Source organism: Excalfactoria chinensis, chromosome Z (assembly GCF_039878825.1).
Source record: "Excalfactoria chinensis isolate bCotChi1 chromosome Z, bCotChi1.hap2, whole genome shotgun sequence".
NCBI classification, from domain to species: domain Eukaryota; kingdom Metazoa; phylum Chordata; class Aves; order Galliformes; family Phasianidae; genus Excalfactoria; species Excalfactoria chinensis.
In genome coordinates this window covers 10712717-10732627 of record NC_092857.1, presented here as the reverse complement: position 1 = coordinate 10732627, position 19911 = coordinate 10712717, and the positions used below count along the sequence as shown (strand labels likewise).

The 19911-nt window shown below is 38.8% G+C and overlaps 1 protein-coding gene across 2 annotated transcripts in view; it reads left to right on the top strand.

Annotated features, from left to right (window-relative positions):
• Positions 1-19911, top strand: part of RANBP3L (RAN binding protein 3 like) — a 35840-nt gene that overhangs the window by 9101 nt on the left and 6828 nt on the right. For both annotated transcript variants that reach the window (XM_072359422.1, XM_072359423.1), the window contains exons 2-13: positions 380-438; positions 701-737; positions 1356-1433; positions 2479-2553; positions 3653-3721; positions 4398-4522; positions 4959-5062; positions 10957-11041; positions 12115-12205; positions 16070-16200; positions 17519-17639; positions 18141-18283. In XM_072359422.1, the coding sequence (XP_072215523.1) occupies positions 380-438; positions 701-737; positions 1356-1433; positions 2479-2553; positions 3653-3721; positions 4398-4522; positions 4959-5062; positions 10957-11041; positions 12115-12205; positions 16070-16200; positions 17519-17639; positions 18141-18283 (1118 nt within the window). The remainder of the gene's footprint in view (positions 1-379; positions 439-700; positions 738-1355; positions 1434-2478; positions 2554-3652; positions 3722-4397; positions 4523-4958; positions 5063-10956; positions 11042-12114; positions 12206-16069; positions 16201-17518; positions 17640-18140; positions 18284-19911) is intronic.

The window sequence follows — 19911 nt, the reverse complement described above, 5'->3', positions numbered from 1 at the left end:
TGAGATCTAAAAAACAGTATGTCATTACTATCATGTAGTCCCTGAAAACTTACCTGGTATCCAGAAGGAAATACACTGTGAGTTTTAAGTTTGCTTACACTACATAATCAAACATGTAGTTGGTAAAGGCTAAGGGTGATTCTTTCTTCTTAACTAAAAGAAGTATAAAACTACCAAGCCTAAATCCTGTAGCCTTCAGTTAAGTAAAACTCACCCTGGGATTTGTGGTACTAACTCTTTTATTTTTTAACTATGGACACTGTTGTACATCACTGCAGCTTTTTGGTTTCTTCATCTCTAACAAAAAGAGAAAGTCTTGCTTATTACTGCATAGAACTTTAAGAACGAGTTTGTTATTAAGAAATATCCCTTTTTCCAGAGAGATCAGTGCTTGCCCAGCCAACATTTGTGTTTGGAAAGAAGGACCGCCCTTTGAAGGTAAAAACTTTAACTTCTGTTCTGCATCATTGATAAAAGGATACTGGAAATGAATATTCTATAGAAAATGATCCTAGAAGTAATAAAAGATTTTAGCCCAGTCTTGCATTAACTGAGAATAAAATAGAACAAGGAAAAGAGAAAGGTACAAATGAGACTGGTTTTAATACACATATGTTGGATTGATATACTTTGTGACCTGCTCTAGAAAATGGCTGCTCTATTCTCCTTGACCTTTCCACACTTATATTTTTTTTTCCAGCGGCCTGCTGAAGATCCAGTTTGCAAAGCTGAAAATGGTAATAACCACCTCACTGAAACAGTATAATAATATACTGATATATTTGTAGGGTCTGACTGGAAAGACAGTTTTAGAACTGGAAAGTGTGCATGGAACTTTATTTTGTATGAACTGAGACAAATGAATGTTAGTAGTCTAAGATTACATGGGATGTTGAGCCAACTTCTATGTCCTGATATGTATGTCCCTATCTTATCTCAAGAATTCTTCTTGGCATCATACCTCTCACATTCATCAGGAAGTCAAACTACAGGAAGCCCTGAAAAGGGTCCAAGTATATTCATCAGCTATATTTGCTCTTAACTGCCCTTTTCTATTTGTTGAAGCTGTAGCATAAAGCAGCTTAGCATTCTAAGTGCCCTTCAAGCCTGTGAGCCATGATCTGATCGCAATGGCTTAATTTTAGGTCTCCTGAAATTAGTAGGAAAAAACCTACAGCCTCCTGCCGGGTGCTGACAGAGATGCTAAAACCCTGTTTTGCTTTTATAGATGGTCTTAAGACTGTTCTGTAAATCATTCCTAGAATTTAATGTGTTCAGGTTTTGATTCTCGTAACACTGTGCTGAAACTGTCTGCCAATCACTCTCTGCAGAAAATTATATTTGCTTTTCTCTAGATTTCATCTGTTCTTCCAAAAAACGTGCAAGATCATCATCTTTTGCTTTCCAGAGGTCCAGTTCAGAGTCTAATACAGGTATAATGTTTAAGCAGTGTTGTGTTATGATAACAGTAGTTTTGTACTCTTGTCTTCTAAAGAAGTGAAGGAGATTTCCTGTCCAATAAATGTTTCTGCATGATAGGAATGAAAACTTAAGCATATTTGTAAAATTTCCTGCCAATTTTCAATAAATGCCTCTTAAAGTTAAAATGCATTATTTCTCTGCATTGACGTAATATTACATAAATACTTTAAAATGTACATAGTCCATAAGTTTCCTTGATGAGTTCAAAAGGTCAGTAGAAAAAGAGGGCTAGACAGGAGTGAGATGCCCTGGTTGTGGAGGAGGTTGTCATCCCTTCAGAAATTCCTGAAAATGTGAAGCACTTTTCAGAAGGACTTCTCTTTTCATCTAACTGACAGGAGACTTCAAAATTCCCTTGAGGACTGTGGTTTTTTACCATGAAATCCAGATGTGCACACAAGTCACTGAAGGCTGTTAAGCAGTAGGACTGGACACTTTTTTGTAGTATTTGTTTAACATAGTAGTGGGACCAGAAAGTTCCTTATTTGTGTATTACTATATGTGAACAATATTTTTGTTTAGTGCTATGGCAAACCTGAGCATAGTTAAACAGATTTAAGATAACCTAGGTTGGGTTCGTGCTAAAAATTACATTGAAATCATGTACACACACACACACAAACAAACAAACAAACAAACAAACAAAAACCATAGGGTAGAAATTTTAGAGTATGTCTGCATTAAAATATGAAGTAGGATGCAAAAGCAAGCTTAGTTAGTTCTCTTGGTTGTCTACAATATTAACTGATATCTTACTCCTTGTTTCCATTTGAACTTCACCAACTGATGATCTCTGAGATAAAACTACTGAGCCAGGCTGTGCTACTTGGCCTCAGAGATGTCTTCAGTTCAGCAGTATTCAGCTCAGCTTCAGACATAGCCTACCTTAGAAAGCAGTAGATAACAGAAAATAGTTTATTCTGTTGTCAATTAAGACATGACATCAAATTGTCTTGTTTTGCTCCAAATAATAATTTCAGTTTATTATTCTTTCAGATACAATTCTTGCTGAGAAAAGAGGGAGATCATCTTCCTTTACCATTCTTCCTAGGTTCCCTCCCTCCCAGCCAGGTAAGTAAGAAAAAAAATAAAATAAATGAGAACAATATGTACTACATAGAAAAGCATATATTAACTAAAATGAAGAGGTATACAGAAATGCCTTCCTACAGAACAGGGACAGAACTGGACAGGATTGGGCTAGGCTGTTATTTGGACAGAAGAAAGAAATATGTTAGGAGGGTTGGCAGCTCAAGAAAAGAAATGGTTTTTGCACTTGATTTTAGGGAATCCTGCAATGCAAGGGAGGAATCTTTGAATGAGTTACAAATAGACATTTTACTGTGTTGCCACAAATAGTAATTGAAAAACCAAAATGGAATTAAAGTAATTAAATGATTTAGTTTGCTTGTGATTTAATGGTTGTTGATCCTGTACAAGTGTCATTTTCTTGTCCCAGGAGCCTGTCTTTGATCTGACTAGTGACATTATCAGCATTCTCTTGCTTCTTTATACTGGAGAAGACAGAGTGGACTGAAAGGCCAGTCTATCCTGTCAGGAGCAGGTCTTTGACAGATTCTGGCGTGAGGGATTCCTGAACAGTCTTACAAGGACAACGTTGCAGCAAGAAATGGCATTCTTCCTGTGATGAAAAAGCAGTGATCATGTGTAGACTATCTATTAGTTCTGTGCTTTTACAGAGTGTGATATAGGTTTGCTATTATGGACACATTTCTTGTTGTCATTTTTTATCTTTTTTATCAGTAGTGCAATACCATCACTGCAGTAAGTTATGAAAGCCTATGAGAACAAGGGCAGGGTACAGTAATCTTGTCCCGTGTTCTCAGGTCTCCTTTACTCATCTCAGAAAATCATTAGATGGAACCAGATAGTGTTGGCATTTCAGAAGCTTTGCTTACTAGCAGCGCCTGGCTTTTAGAGCTGAATATTTTCAGGGATTTATGCATCTGTTAATGTTCAAAAGAGTTTTGTCTCTGGCAGAACCAGAAAACCCATGGTACTTGCTGTGCCTAAGTCAGTGACAGCTGTTCAGGTTAATAGGTTAGGATATTGCTTAGACACTAACTAAGTGGGGAGGACTACAGAAACGGTAAGTAATCATTTAAAGATTATCTTATTTGTTAATCAAGTATAAATCCCTTATTTATAGCAAAGAACAACATATTCATGACCTCAGCTCTTCTTCAACGAAACACTGACATTGAAAGTACAAAAGAAGGTAACTGTCATTGTAATATTCATTCTCTGTAGCTCCACAAATACCTTGTTAACAGATTCAGAAAAGGTAAAATAGCTGAGTGATATGCTAATTGCCTGTTTGAAGTTTATGATTTATTTATTTGATGGTGTAGATATTCCCTGAGTTCTTGTCTGAGTTTCTGCTTTGACTATTTAGTTCCTCAATGGAATGAATATAATCTCAAATAGTGAAATTCCACTTTTTTAACACATGACTGAATAGGGATAAAACTACTCTTTGAGAAGGCGATGAAATGCCTTCTTGGCATCTTCATTAGCAAGTGCATGATTAAATATGAAATGCTGGAAGGCAGTATTGATTTGTTTGGACCTAAATGTGTAATATATGTAAATGCACAATATATTTAGGTCCAAACATACATTTAGGTTTTAAATATCTTATATTTAAATATATATATACATATATATAGTGCATTACCCTCTTGTCCTGATAGGGTAACAGAGTGTAGTGACACCTCCAGAGTTATGTGTTTCAGAGGAATTAAGATTTTTTAGAATATGTACTAAAGAAGCAGTAACAATAGAAGTAATTTGAATACTTTGAAGCTTTCAGTTAACAACACAAAACACATCGATATTAACTAAATGTGGAGAAAATGCCTCTGTTTAAACATTTTGTCTTTGTATTTTGCAAGGATCCTTGTCAGAAAGTCAGTTGTGGAATGTTATTAGACCTGCCATTTTACAACCCCCACAAGCCCTGACCTGTTCTGAAAATCCTGTAGTGTCTCTGGTGACTAAGAAACAAGCACATATTCAGGTAAAAAGAAAAGTAATTTTACTGACAAAAAATATGTTTGGAGCTCAATCTAATGAATAAAGTAAATAAATAAAAATAAAAAACAAAAGCATGGATCTGTTCAGTTCAGTATTCCATGGCATGATTTTCAAGGAAGTTCCTCTATCAGTTTGAGGGGAATCAATGTTAAACCAGTGCAGTTTTAAAAAATCAAGTCTTCTTTGCAGTCTGATGCTACTTTCAGATATCAGAGTTCTTTGGGCAAATGGAGTTTGGGGATTTTCTGGATTTTTTGGTGTATTGATTAAGGGTGCTGGCTGAGTATACAGCAGGAGGAAGTTTTTACCAACTACCACATATATCAACCTCAGTGACTCTGGATTTCATGCAAACCTGTTTATGACAGAAAATAAGCTTGGACTGATTAATACATCCAGTTTTATTATTTTATTTCTAGTTATCTGAAGACAGCTCTTATTCCTCATCTGAGAATTCAGCAAGTTCCAAAACAGCAGTGAAGTCACCTATTACTGTAAATATTTCTAGCTCTAAAACAGCACGGTAAGTTTGATTATTATATTTGTATACTATTTGGTTACTTAGCATACGGCCTGCCCTTTTGTACTGTATGTCTAAACCTACACAGTCCAAATCCACACTGTATTCACTGGTATTTGTGTGTGGTGCCAGGATCTGTGTGTGCTGACTTGAGTTCCATATGCCATACGGAATGGAGTCCTGCCAGGAAACAGTTCATTTCTCATTAACAACTCCCAGGCCAGAAACTATTTTGGTTCACTATCTCATGCAGCTTTGCCAGTTCAAACTATATCTTGATTTTGAATGTTTACAGTCATGTTTGTCTCTCTTTGGAGAACCCTGTTCTGATTACATAGCTGCCCCTCTTCATAAACAGATGATTTGCCAATCTGTGCAAGCTTATCAGACACAAAACTCATGAAGAAAAGCATGCAGTACCATCACTGAATAAAGCAGCTGATATGCTACATTTGCACACATACCAAAATCTGTGGCATGAGAGACTAGCTGTGATGACTGCAGTGGAGTAGCATATTTGTACAGAGATGGATTGTCCAGGATGAAGTTCTGAATTTCTGCATGAGGAAGCTGACTTCTTTGCATTGGGACTGTCACCTCCCTGTATAACTGAAATATATCAGTGTGAAAGTGGTCCCTTGATTTACTCACCTCTCTCTGAAGTCTGGATCATGAAAATACTTAAGACCTTTCTGAGGTTAGCTAGTTTAGTGCAAACAGGTTATTTTGTATTAATAACGCTTGCTAACAGTGGATGACAGTTTTTTACTTGAAAGTTGTATCAGGAAAATACCTGAAATGAGTTACTGATGAGAAGAACATTTCAAAATCGCTAGAGTTAGGATAGTGTGGTTAGGTTGCAGTTGGACTTGATGATCTTTAAGGTATTTTCCAACCTGAGCAATTCCATGATTCTATTATTTAATTGCTAAGACCACAGGGAGTGTATTTTCAGTGTTGCATCCTTTCTTCCTCCCACCCAAAGAGGGCAGAGAATGTGATGGGACCACAGGTAAAGAATCCCCAAAAAAACTTGGGATGCCAGGCTTCAGAAGAGATGAGGGATTTTATATGCTCAGACAACTTAGCTTCTTAGTCTTTATCAACAAGAAGAGGGTTTTTAAGGTGGAGATGCACAGTGGTGATTTTGGAAGGGCCAGCACATCCATGCTGTGATGAAACCCTGTAAGGACAAGATGGAGCCACGTAAAGTACTGGATTTTTAGGAGATTCAGAATGGTGGTAATACACATATTAGAAAAGCTAAAGGAAGACTTTACCACCTTCAGGTCAATTGATAAGAATATTCCAAATCCACTTACCCTCTGACACCTGCACAGTATCTAGGAAAGGACAACTGAATGGCTGTCTCTTATGAAATAGGTGAATAGAGAAATGCTCTGATGAGTTTCAGTACTGGCAAGATACAGGATTTGAAAGTTCTTACAGTGTTTATTTTCCTTCCATTTTTAAGAGGGATTTCTCATCTGCTTGGTGTATTCAGTGCCTGATTAATTTTGTGTATCAGAACTGTGAAAAAATGTCGAGTTAATTGCCAAGCTGACTATTCATTTAAAAATGACCAGGTACTTTCTGTTCCCTTGGCATGACCCGGGGGCTGGGGGGGTGGGGGCGGTTAGTGCCATTCTTCTGATCTCTATAAGGTGCTCATTTCTTTGAAATACTTCACTAAAGTCTTTTTCTGGCATAGCTCTTTTCTCACAGGTAACTTCACAGATATTCATATAACATTAAATTCCATATACATGCTAAAAAATAGCAACCAATGCAGCCAAAGCCTGCATTTATTACTAAATAAATATCTTGTGAGTGTATTTTTAATTATTAACCATGGTGAAGGTATTGACATTTGTGTACATTAAACAACAACAACAACAAAAATGAAGGAAATTCAATAGCAGGGATTCTTGTTGACTGGAGATGTCTTGTTCTGTCATTCTTCTTCCACTTGTTCTGCTCTATGTAATGCAGTTCTTCAGAGTGATGAATGAAAATGGTTTCTTAGTCCTCCTTAATCGCAGTGGCTGCCCGTGCCCCATTTCCAACAGTTCAGTTTCCTGAACTGGATGTAGCTTAGAGAAAGTCATTGAGTTTCTTGAGCCTGATTATGAAATCAGTAATTACATTAAAATTACTAAAATGATTGTTATTAATATTAATTATGAACACAAAATTATTAAAAGAAAGAAGAAAATATTGTTAAAAAAAGGAAATAATTTCTTAAGCGACAAATACAATGCTGTCAAATTCCAGGCTTCTGATGATGTATTCAGGTTTTCACAATGATTTGCTTGAAAACCTGCAGGGGGTCAGGGCCAGCACTAGAACTGTCAACTCTTTGGACATCGAGAAGGATCAGCTGAGTACATAGATCTGCTTCTATCTTTCCAGGGTCCTTTCCAAGTTTCTCCTTCTATTCTTCTTTGTTCATGGTAATTCCCTGAATTCAGTGCCTCTGTTTTGCATCTCCATGGCAATATCATCCCTGGCACATTTTGTTCTTGCCCTGCAGCAACATGAGGATATTAAGGTTTTAATGAGTCTCTCAGGCTGGTACTTCCAATTTAAGAACAACTAGAAAAATCCTGCACTGATAACTTCTTTCTTGAATTTCTCAAAACACACAAAATACATTTAACACATTATTTGTGTGAGACAGTGAGTGCTCTGGCTTCTGGCTTTTTAGCTCTCCTGGAATGCTGTCCTTACCGATTTGCTGGTGCAGCAACCTGGATATGTCTGATGAAATCTTAGGATAGATATTGATTGCAATTCAGTGAAATTTAGAGGAGAATTTTCTTTACTAAAGGACAAGAAAGTCATTAGTTTAAACACACTGCAGGTTCTCCTTTAATGGTGAAAAACATGTATGAAAGATTTCAAGGCTGAAAAAAATCTGATTTTCAGATTTTGTGTCTTATTTTTTCTTTGTCTTAGTGGCACATCAAGTATGGGATAAAAATACGAATATATATATATATATTTTCTTAAGTGCAAGATGGAAACAGTTTGTACTGAAGAATTCCTTCATCCTACTTGAAGAGTTTTCAAGCACATTGCCATTGTGAACACAGAAAGTTAGCTGTAAACTCAGATCATAAAATTTTAAAGTAAAGAAAGCATTGAGAACCTTAGCCTTTTCCTTATCTTCTGTGGTCATGTTCCCCACTGCATCCAGTAAAGGATGGAGATTCTCCTTAGCTGTCCCGTGATTAATAATATATTTGTAAAAAGCTTTCTGTTCCGTTTTATCACAGTGGTCAGGTTGTGTTCAAGTTTGGCTTTTGCCTTCCTAATTTTCTCCCTGCATATCCTAACAGCTTCTTTATACATTCCCTGAGTTGCCCATCCCTTCTTACACAGGTGGTAGATTCTCTTTTTCTCCTGGGGTCTCAAAAAAAGCTCCCCATTCATCCATGTCAGTCTCCCTGCCTTCTGGCTCATCTTACAGCCCAGGAGGACAGCCTGCTTCTGCTCCTTTATGATTTTCTTCTTGAGGAACATCCGACCTTCCTGGATCCCTTTACACTTCAGGACTGACTTGCAAAGAACTCTTCCTACCAGTGTCCTGAACAGTTCAAAGTCTGCCCTCTGGATGTCCTAGGAAGCAGCTTTGCTGCTGATCACAAAACATCTACCAGCTGCTCGTAGAACTCTTCATCCATCTCTTTGTCCTGGTTACGTTGTTTACAACATAACCCCAGCAGGATGTCAGCCTTGTTGGCCCTCCCTCTGATTCTTACCCATAGAGACTCAAATTTATAATTGCCATCCAGAAACTCAGCAACACTGAAACTCTAACAAAGAGAGCTACAGCATCAGCCCTTCTTCCTTGCCTATATCTTCTGAATTTCTTATAACCATACATTGCAGCATTCCAGTCATTGGAGCAATCTCACCATGTTTTGGTAATGGCAACTAAGTCAGGTTTGTCTGCTCCACCATGGCTTCCAGCTTCTCCTCTTTGTTGCTCACACTGTTTGCATTGGTGTAGATGTCCTTCAGATGATCCATTTTCATCACCTTCTACCCCAACATTGTTCCCCCAGGCTTATCTCTAATGAGCCATGTTTTAACTCCTTCCCCCTTCATAGCTAATTTAAAACCCTTTCAACAAACTCTGACAGTTCCTGGGCTAGATCATCATAATTTTTATCAACAAACCAAACTTATTAACAGAAATATCCTCTGCAAGATGTGTCACCAAACCCTCAAAGGTGAGATAAATGCTCAGAAATGCCTTGATGAGTGATGAAGTGTGCAGTTTGTATCAGAACGTCAGATCGTCTTCCTGTCAAAACTTCCTTCTAGAACGTAAAAAGACAAGAATGGTTTTGAATTTGACATCAAGAGATGCAGTTCTACAATAAGCACGAGCCACCTACAGGGCTGTTGTCTAAAAATGCTAGCAGGAACAACTTACGCACAAGGAATTTACTAGAACATTTTTAGTGAATTTTATGGAGAACAAAACAAAACAAAACAGGATCATATTAGTTTTAGATGGCTATGTAGTTACCAGTAATCACAATTAATAATCACAACTCCATTTATACTAGAACATTCTTGAACGTGATCCACAGGTAACGTGCTTTCTACAAGTTGTGACCCTGTCACTACTGAATGAAGTATTCACCTCCTAAAAGCCTCCTGAGATGCAAAAGGCTAATTGGGTGGCAATGCAAATAGAATTTAATGCTTTTACCGGAAAATCTGAGTCACTGAGAAGAAAAAAGGGGAGAAGTATTTTACTGTAGCTTCTGCCAAAACCAGTCACATACAAGGAACTCCAGATCCTTGTTGTAAAGTAATTTATCTGCAGCATGAAATTTTCTCTCTGATCTATTTCCCCAAACTGTAACTGACCAATGTAGCAGGACTGCAAGTATTTACTTTTCTTCACTTCTCATGGTAAATTTAATTGTAGAAAAGGCCATTAAAAATGCAGAAGTCTTCCTTTCCTGTTTTAGTTACACTTTTCCATAAACCATGTGCTGTACCACAATATATCCTATCATGAGCCAGCAATGTGCACTTGCAGCCTAGAAAGCCTATCATGTCTTGGTCTGCATCAAAAGACTCATGGCCAGCAGTTAAACAAAGGTGATTTTCAGCCTCTTGTAGTCCTGTCTTGTGGGGCCTCATTTGGAGTTGAATTCATCAGCTCTGAGACACCAAAAACAAGAAGTGCATGAGCTCTGTGAGTTGAGTCCAGAGGAGGAATACAGAAATGATCAGAGAGCCAAAGCACCTTTTCTGTAAAGGAAAGCTGAAAGAGTTGGATTGTTCAGTCTAGAGAAGAGAAGGCTCCAGGAAGAGCTTACTTCAGGTTTTCAGCACTTAAAGGGATCCTAGTATGGTAGACTCTTTACCAGGGTATGTAGCAACAGGTCAATGTTTTTAATCTAAAATGATTTTAATCTAAAAGAGGGCAGATTTAGGATAGACAGTAAGAAGCAATTCTTCAGTATGATGGTGGTGAAACACTGGAATAGGTTGCCTAGAGAAGATTTGGATGCCTCTTCTCTGTCCATGTTGGATGTGGCTTTAAGCATGGTGGCCTAGGGGAAGGTGTCCCTGCCAATGACAGGAGGGTTGGAACCTTAAAGGTCCATTCTAACTCAAACTGTTATGTGATTCGACAGTACAACTGTTTTGTGAAACTTTCACATTTTTGCAATATTTATCTGATTGCTTAAAAGGTCATTTTTTTGTTTGTCCGTAATAATGTAAGATGTGGTAGAGTAGATGTGTGTGACATATTGTCATATCCTGTGTGTGAACTTATATTCTTTACCAAGTAATATATTTGTTTTATTTAAAGAATTTGCAGTCTTTAAATAGTTCTAAATCACATCCTTTTTTTGTTCCCACAGAAGTCAGTTGTTAGAAGACAGAAGTGTTCTAGGCAGTGGCAATTCTGGTTTTGTGTTTGGAGAAAACATGGTTGAGAGAGTTGTGGTAAGATCTGTAAATTCTGGCACACTTTTTGTCAAGACTACCATTGCTAATAATGCACGTTTTTTCAGAGATTGATTCTTTTTAGCTCCTTCTGTTCTTTTTTAAGATGTGAATAAGCAGATTCCAGTGGCTGCTGAAGACAAAACAACTATTTTCTGTAGGAGGGGTAGGCATCCCTGTTTTACCATCCTACTCTAATTATGAACCTGTAAGAGTATGCAATTTTCTTTTGCTAATTTTTTGACCTGTAAAACAGTTGCTTAAATATTCCATGTAAAGCATAACAGCAACAATAGCAGAGAAGTTAATGTGTCCTTTATCACTCAAATAGTTCTGTTAAGAACTGGCAGAAGTTCATTTGAATGCTCCTGAACAGAGAATATTTAACACTCATGATAGATTCTGTCTGTGTTAAGATATACTGCACATGCTGTGAAACAGCTTGATGAATTAAATCCTGCTGAGGACTACACCACTTATAGTGGAATTAAAATTCACTTTCTAGTAAGAGTACAGTGAAAAAAAATATGCATATCTGCCAGTAAAAATGTTTGAGAACTGTAGGGCTTGTTTACAACTCCTGACAAAGATTCAGATAAAAGAAGTCGAGTCACAGTATTGTCAGAAGTCAGAAGTATTTACTTAAAACATATGTAAGAATCTTTATCTGAAAAACTGATAGGATGAAAGTTTTAATTCCTCTGAAACTGTGTGATGTCTGGGAGTTTTAAGCTGTTCTGGGATTTAAGTATGTAACTGAAATTAGCTGTTACTTACACATGTAAGTTCTTCTGTGCATTAAAAGCATAGACCAGGATCCTTACAAAGAAGCCATTATTCTTGGCAGGATCTTGAACTAATTTCATGACAATAAAACTACTTCCACTGAAGAATAATATTATACAATAATTGCATAATTATTGTATAATAAAACTAATTTTTACTCATAATGTATTAAAATTCCAAATCTTTTACCTACTGTACATTAAAAGATTCAGTGTTTTGTTCAATAAGAAGTAATATAGCCACTTTGTATAAATAGGAAATCTTACTTTCCCTTTTTTCTTTTCTAGAGCCCTGAAAAGCATTCCATGACATGCAATGAAGCTGATTCATACGAAGGAGAAACAACATCTCTTTACATAGAATCTTTTCATGTAACCAGTAAGCATACTCACCAAATAAGTTTGACTAGCTTTCATACTGCACGTTTGAGTGTGTATTTGAGGTTGTCAAATGAATGGTGCTAGATAGTTTTCAAATGTTACCGGCATGTCCCATCTCCAGTACAATATACTGTGTACTTGCATGTGAAGTCTGTGTTTAGAATCACACAATCATAGAATAGTTTGAGTTGGAAGGGACCTTTAAGACCCAGTTCCCCTGCTATAGTCAGGGACATCTCCTTCTACACCACGTTGCTCACAGCCCCATCCAGCCTGGCCCTGAACACTTCCAGGGAGGGGGCATCCACAGCCTCACTGGACAAACTGTTAATGTACCCTCACAATAAAGTCTGTCTTCCTAATATCTAGTCTAAATCTACCCACTTCCAGTTTGAAGCCTTTTCCCCTCATCCTGTTGCAATCTGCCCTTTTAAAAATCCCTCCCCAGCTCACCTGTAGGCTCCCTTCTGGTACTGGAAAGCCACTCTAAGATCCTCTTGGAGCCTTCTCTTCTCCAGGGTGAGGAGCCCCAGCTCTCTCAGCCTGTCCTCAGAGGGAATGTGCTCCAGCCCTCTGATCATCTTTGTGGCCCTCCTCTGAACCTGAACCAACAGCTCCATGTCCTTCTTGTGCTGGGGACCCCAGAACTGGGTGTAGTACTTCAGGTGGGGTCTCACGAGAGTAAAGTAGGGTGGCAGAATCAGCTCCCTTGGTCACGCTTCTCTTGATGCAACCCCAAATACAGTTGGTCTTCTGTGCTGCAAGCACACAATGCCAGGTCTTGTTGAATCTTTCATTAACTGACACTCCCAAATCCTTCTCCTCAGGGCTTCTCTCAAGCTGTTCTCTGCCCAACCTGTATGTGTGCTTGGGATTGTCCCAGCCCAGATGCAGGACCTTGTGCTTAGCCCTGTTGAATTTCATGAGACTGACATGGGCCTGCCTCTCAACCTGTCCAGATCCCTCTAGGTAGCATCCCTTTCCTCTAACATGTGAACTGCACCACTCAGCTCAGTGTCTTCTGCAAGCTTGTTGAGGGTGCACTCAATCCCACTGTCCATGTTACCTACAAAGATGTTAAATAGCATCAGTACCAGCATTGTTCCTCGAGGAACACTACTTATCACCCATCTCCTTTTGGACACTGAGCCATCCACTGCAACACTGCAACCCTCTGAGTGCCAACATCCATCCAATTTGTTATCTAGAGTGCGCTCCATCCATCAACTCCATTTTTTTCTGGTTCAGTGACCAGGATGGCATGTAAGATAATGTCAGTCTACAATCCAGATAAATAATTTCAGTTGTTCTCGCTTTATCTGTTGATGCTGTAACTTCATTATAAATGGCCACCAATTTGTCAGGCATGACTTGCCATTGGTGAAGCCATGTTGTTTACCACCAATCACCACATCTTTATTTTCTGTGTGCCTTAGTATGGTCTTCAGGGGGTTCTTCTCCATGATCTTGCCAGGCACAGAGGTGAAAATGACTTGCCAGTAGTTCCCTGGATCTTCTTGTTCCCTTCATTGAAAATGGGAGTTTTGTTTCCCCTTTTACAGTCATTGGGAGCTTCACCAGACTGCCATGACCTCTCAAATATGATGGATACTGGCCTGGCAACTTCATCCACCAGTTCCCTCACAACCAGTGGATGGATCTCATTGGGGCCCATGGACTTGTGCATCTTCAGTTTGTTTAGATTATTTCGAACCTGACCTCCACGTACAGAGGGCAGATCTTCTTTCTCTGATTTCTTACCTTTTCTTTCTGCAGTTTGAGCAGCATAGCTTGTGCCCTTGCTGAGGCAAAGAAGTCATTAAGCACCTCAGCTTTTTCTGTATCCTTGTAACTAGGTCTCTAGTTTCCTTCCAGAGAGGATCCACATCTTCCCTGGTCTTCCTTTTGTTACTGGTACACCTACAGAATTTGTTCTTGTTCTCCCTTATGTTCTTAGCTAGATTAATTCTACCTGGATTTTAGTTTTCCTATCCTGCATCTTCACAGCTCTGCCAGGTAACATGTTCCTGCTTACACTCATATAGACTTCCTTTTTGCACCAAACTAAGTCTAGAAACTCCTTGTTGACCCATGGAGGCCTCCTAGAATTCTTTCCTGCTTTTCTCTTTTTTTGGGATGCACTGCTTCTGAGCTTGGAGGAGATGGTCCTTCTTGAACTTCATGTCATCACCTGCCCCTCCTTGTTGGTGAGGACAAGTATGGCACCTTTTCTTGCAGGTTCCTGTACCACTAGGAAGAGGACATTATCATCAGCACAGCAGGTGCTCTGCTGTGTCATCCCTCCAACAGAAATCAGTATGGGTAAAATCCCCCACAAGAACCATGTTTCTTGAATGTGAAGCTGTTCCTATCTGTTTACAAAAGGCCTCATCCACTTGGCCTTTCTGGTCCAGGGGCCTATAGCAGACCCTCATTACAATGTCTCCTTCCCCTGCCTTCTCTTTAACCCTAACCTGGGGATGGTTTTTCAGTTAGTTGCATGGCTTAAATAGACAAAGCCTTGTTCCTGACTCCTCTCCCTTAACCATATATTGATTTTTTTATTATTTTATTTTATTTTATTTTATTTTATTTTATTTTATTTTATTTTATTTTATTTTATTTTATTTTATTTTATTTTATTTTATTTTATTTTATTTTATTTTATTTTATTTTATTTTATTTTATTTTATTTTATTTTATTTTATTTTATTTTTTAAATTCTATCAGCCCTCTCCCTCCCCATTTCCCTAACTGGGAGGAATGATGAGAGGTCTACCTGTGCTCCCTAGTCCCTCACTGCTGCTCTCATCTCCTTATGGTCCCTCTTGAGGTTCTTCATGCTGCTCACAGCTGTGTCACTGGTCCCTGCATGAAACAGTAGCAGCAGGTAGTAGTCAGTGGGATGCACAAGGTGTGGCAACCTCTCTTCCCCTCTTCTTCCCCCGACTCTCTTCTGGCAACAGCTCTTTCCCCCTTGATGTGAGCACTGTGTAAGCAGCAGACCTCTCTCGGTAATGGATCAGGATGACAAATGGGTGCTGCTGCAGAAAGCAGCTGCGGTTTAAGGTCTGAACTAGACCGACTTCAAAATTAATTATCTAAGTTACACAGGAAAAGATAAAGCTTAACTGCTATGTTTGATATTTGAAAAAGTGCAGTGAGCTTAGTGAATAATTTTCAGAATGCATTTCTGAACTACAGTTTGAAGCTATCTGATGTTTGTATTCATTCGTAACCTGACAGTAGGGCTAGAACTTCTGTAAAGACAGATTTCAGAGGTTATCTGTGACTCCATTGGGTAGCTTTTCTGCTAGGCAAGACACATAAACCTTGGCTTTAAGGGAATTCCAAATGGGTCCCCACCTTTAGTCATCTTTGCACCCTTCTCTACTAATTGTTGTACTTGGATCTTCTTCTTTTGCAGCTTAATTCTTTCAAATCAAAAGTAAAAAAAGAAAATAACAGCATAGAAAACATATATAATAGATGCATCAATTGGGACATATGCTTTTCATTATATTTTAATCTCCAGAGCATTATTAGAAACCAGTTTTATCTGGAAAGTCAATTTCTAATTGTTTAGGGCTTGTTTCTGCAACTTGTCCCTTGGGGCAGATCACTGCGTCTTCAGAGAGCCCCATTCAATTCAGAATGATCATAAAATATCTGAGACATTTTGCAGTATTGCAGCTTTTTTTTTTTTTTTTTTTTTTTTTTTTTTTTTTCTTCTACTTGGACAAAAGCATAATAACACTAAGTGACATCAGATGCCACAGGAAGTACTGAATTCATGGGCCACCATACATGCCAAAAAAATACCCATTCTACAGAGGAGATTTCCTTCTTTCTCCCCCTACAGGAACAGCTTTGCTGAGGAATGCAACACTGACTGAGGCAGCAGCTGCTCATATTTCCAAGCCAGGAGAGAAAATCCTGTTAGATAAAGTTGAAGTTATAACTGGAGAAGAAGAAGAACACAATGTATTACAGGTGTGTATTTCATAAAGCCCTGATGGTGAGCAGTTTTGCTATTGGAAAGAAGGTCTAAATCTGAATTTACTAAAATTTACCGTGTTTACAGAATCTACTGCTGAAGCAATCAGAACATCAATAAATGCTTTTATGTTTTAAACTTTAAATGCTTTAAGATATGCTAATTTACTATTTATTTATTTATTTATTTTAAGGTTTATATTTTCTTCTTCATATGATATCCATATGCTACGGTAACTGAAACATCAAAATTAGAAGTAATTTGAGTAAGGTTTTTTTTGTTTTGTTTTGTTTTTTGTTTGTTTGTTTGTTTGTTTGTTTGTTTGTTTTGTTTTAATGACAAAACACTTTCTGGGAGAGAATGTGTTATTTAGTAATTACCTCTATGAATAACTATGTAACTTTTTCGGAGAATGAGGTAACTATGCTATTAGAGCACTTGTAGTGCATTAACCTGTTAGTGGATATCACGGATGAAGAATTAACAAAGATGAAATAATTGAAAAAGTAAACTAAAATTCATAGAATCCTAGAATCACAAGGTTAGAAAGGACCCACAAGATCATCTAGTCCAACCATCCTTGCATTACCATTGCTACCACAGCTACTTAACCATATCTCATAGCTCCTCATCCAGATGCCTCTTGAACGCTGCCAGGGACAGCGATTCCACCATCTCCCTGTGCAGCCATCCCAGTGCCTGGCCACTCTCTGAGAGAAAAAGGTTTTCCTTATGTCCAATCTAAGCCTTCTCTGGTACAACTTGTGGTCATTTCCTCAGGTCTTGTTTGTTGCCTGGGAGAAGAGGCCAAACCTCCTCAACATGACCTCCCTTCATGAAGTTGTTGAGTGCAATGTGGTCTCCCCTGAGCCTCCTCTTCTCCAGGCTAAACAATCCCAGCCCCCTCAGCTGCTCCTCAGAAGACTTGTGCTTCAGACCCCTCACCAGCTTTGTTGCCCTTCTCTGGACATGCTCCAGGGCCTCAGTGTCTTGTAGTGAGGTGCCCAAAACTGAACACAATACTTGAGGAGTGGCCTCACCAGTACTGAGTACAGGGGGATGATCACCACTCTGCTCCTGCTGGCCACACAATTCACATTGATTGTTTTCAAAGAATAACTTAAAGATTAGCACAAATCAGGGAGTCCTTTGCCTTATGTAAAAACATCAGTGTATCTCTTTATCTATCCTGTACCCATGCATGTGAATGTATTCAAAGCCATATCAGAAGATTTAAAAACATGAAGTTTTAGAATCAATAAAGTTATCAGTGGATCACAATTTGCATCATATATTTCTATATTTCTCTTTCAGATTAACTGCAAGCTCTTCCTATTTAATAAACTTTCTTCAACTTGGATTGAAAAAGGCAGAGGATCCCTGAGGCTTAATGACACTTCCAGCAATAAATGTGGAATGTTGCAATCGAGGCTGAGTAAGAATTAAATAAGAAAGCAACTCATACACAAAACACTAAGTAACTCGTACTGTTACTGAGTAGAATCATTTTCACTTAGAGCATTTAAAACTGAGTAGCTAACTTTATTTAAATCAAGCTGCTGAGAATCTTTCTATCCTAACCTGATAGGGTTAGCTTTGTTACAGACTGAAGCACTTCCTTGCCTGGGTGTTTTTCTCTTGGTTTGCTTATGCATGCAAGCTTGTGTTGTGAGGTTCTGTGCCTTTTTACCTGAAAGTATCTCTAGCTTAGCCATCAGTCTGACAGTTCATGCAGGAGCACTGTTTCAAGACACTTCTGGAGTGCTGTCATTTTTGTAATGCATTATAGTTTCAATAGATTACTTTCTTTGCATGCCAGATTTATTGAAGAAATTAATGTATTCTGAAAATATTAGCTGCACGGAAGTGCTGGGTGTAACTGCTAATAGACAGGAAGACAGTTCCAATCACTTATGAATGAACCTCCTTATTTTAGTTATGCGAAATCAAGGCAGCTTGAGACTGATTCTCAACACCAGGCTCTGGGGTCAAATGGTGATAAAAAGAGCAAACAGTAAAAGCCTGTGTTTCACTGCAACAGATCAAGAGGACCACTCTGTTCAAGTATTTTTAATTCAGGTAATCAACAAATAAAAACCCACCCAAATCCCCATGTCATTTAGGTTTCCAAAGACTTGCTGGGGCTATGGTTTTAGTGAATAGCATTCAATGCCTTGTTAAGCTGTGATTAGCTTAGGCTTCATGTGGCTTTTGTTATGAAATGAGTTAACAGTGTTATCCCACTATACTTCAGAAAAGGTATGAAGATATAATATTTCCCTAGGAGAGACACTTCTAGACTCTGGTTCACATACCACTGAAAGAATCAGTATTGTTCCACAGTACAGCATGCATCACTTACTGTTTCTTAGAAAGGCAACCTAGTAAGAATTTCTATACAGGTAGTCATGCATTCATAAATTACCCAGGAACAAAGCAGCAGCCTTCTGCTGTGATTCTGGACACAGTGCTTGCAACACTTATCGTGCCTGACCAACAAACTTCTCTAATATGACCAGTCTGATGGATGAAGGGAGAGCAGTGCATATTGTGTTCCTGCACTTCAGTAAGGCCTTTGCCTTTGGTAATGTCCCTTGGAATGTCCTCAAAGGTTAGCTGCTCAAGCATGAGCTGGAGGAGCAAACAGTGAGAAGGGGAGAAAACTGGCTGAATGGTTGGGCCTGATGGATAGTTGCTTAGTGATGCCAAGTCTGGGTGGAGGCCAGTAACCCCAGAATTCAATAATAAGTCCAGCTCTGTGTAACATCTTTATTAATGACCTGGATAATGGGTTAGAGTGCACTCTTAGTAAATTCATAAATATCACAAAAGTGGGGGAGTGTCTGACTCCCCAGAGGGTCGTGCAGCCATCCAGAGGAACCTGAACAGGCTAGAGAGATCAGCTGACTTCTAACAAAGTAGAGAGCCCTGCAATTGAGAAGGAACAATCCAACATATCAGTGCATGCTGGGGGCTCCACAACTGGAAAGCAGCTTTGCAGAAAAAGACTCAAGTGTTCCAGTGGACACCAAACTGAACAAGAGTCTGCAATATGCCCTTTCTTATCAGAAAGCTAAATGTGTTCTTGTCTGGTATTAGGCAAAGTATCACTGGGTCAATAGAGGTGATCCTTCCCCTCTGCCCCTCCCCTGTAATTAGTGCTGGTGCGGCTGTCCCTGACATCCTGTGTTCAGTTCAGGGTCCCCAGTACACAGAGACTGGAAATAGTAGAAAGAGTCTAGAGTAGTGCCACTAATATGACAAGAGGATGGCAGCACCTCTCCTGTGAGGAGAAGCTGAGAGAGCTGGTAATGTGACTTTATGTAAGACAACACTCTTGGGAATAGTGGTTTTCTTTGGCTGGGGCTGGTAAGTGGAGGATGGAAATGTGGTGGACTTATTTGCAAGGAATTACCACATAGGGGTATGATGTTCCCATCAATGAAGCAGCTGGTGTCCATCCCTATAGCTGATATCCCGTCAAACTAAACCATGTCCCTCAGTGTCACATCTGGAATTGAACCCCTCCAGGACTGGTTACTCTACCACTTCCCTGGCTATCCAGTTGCAATGCCCTTATCATTTTGAGTGTCCTTCTCTGTACCATCTTTAATCCTGTCCTTGAGATATGACAACAAAAGTAGAACATAGTAGTCAGGACATGGTTGCTCTAAAGTTTTATGTACTGGCAAAATGGTCCCTTGTCT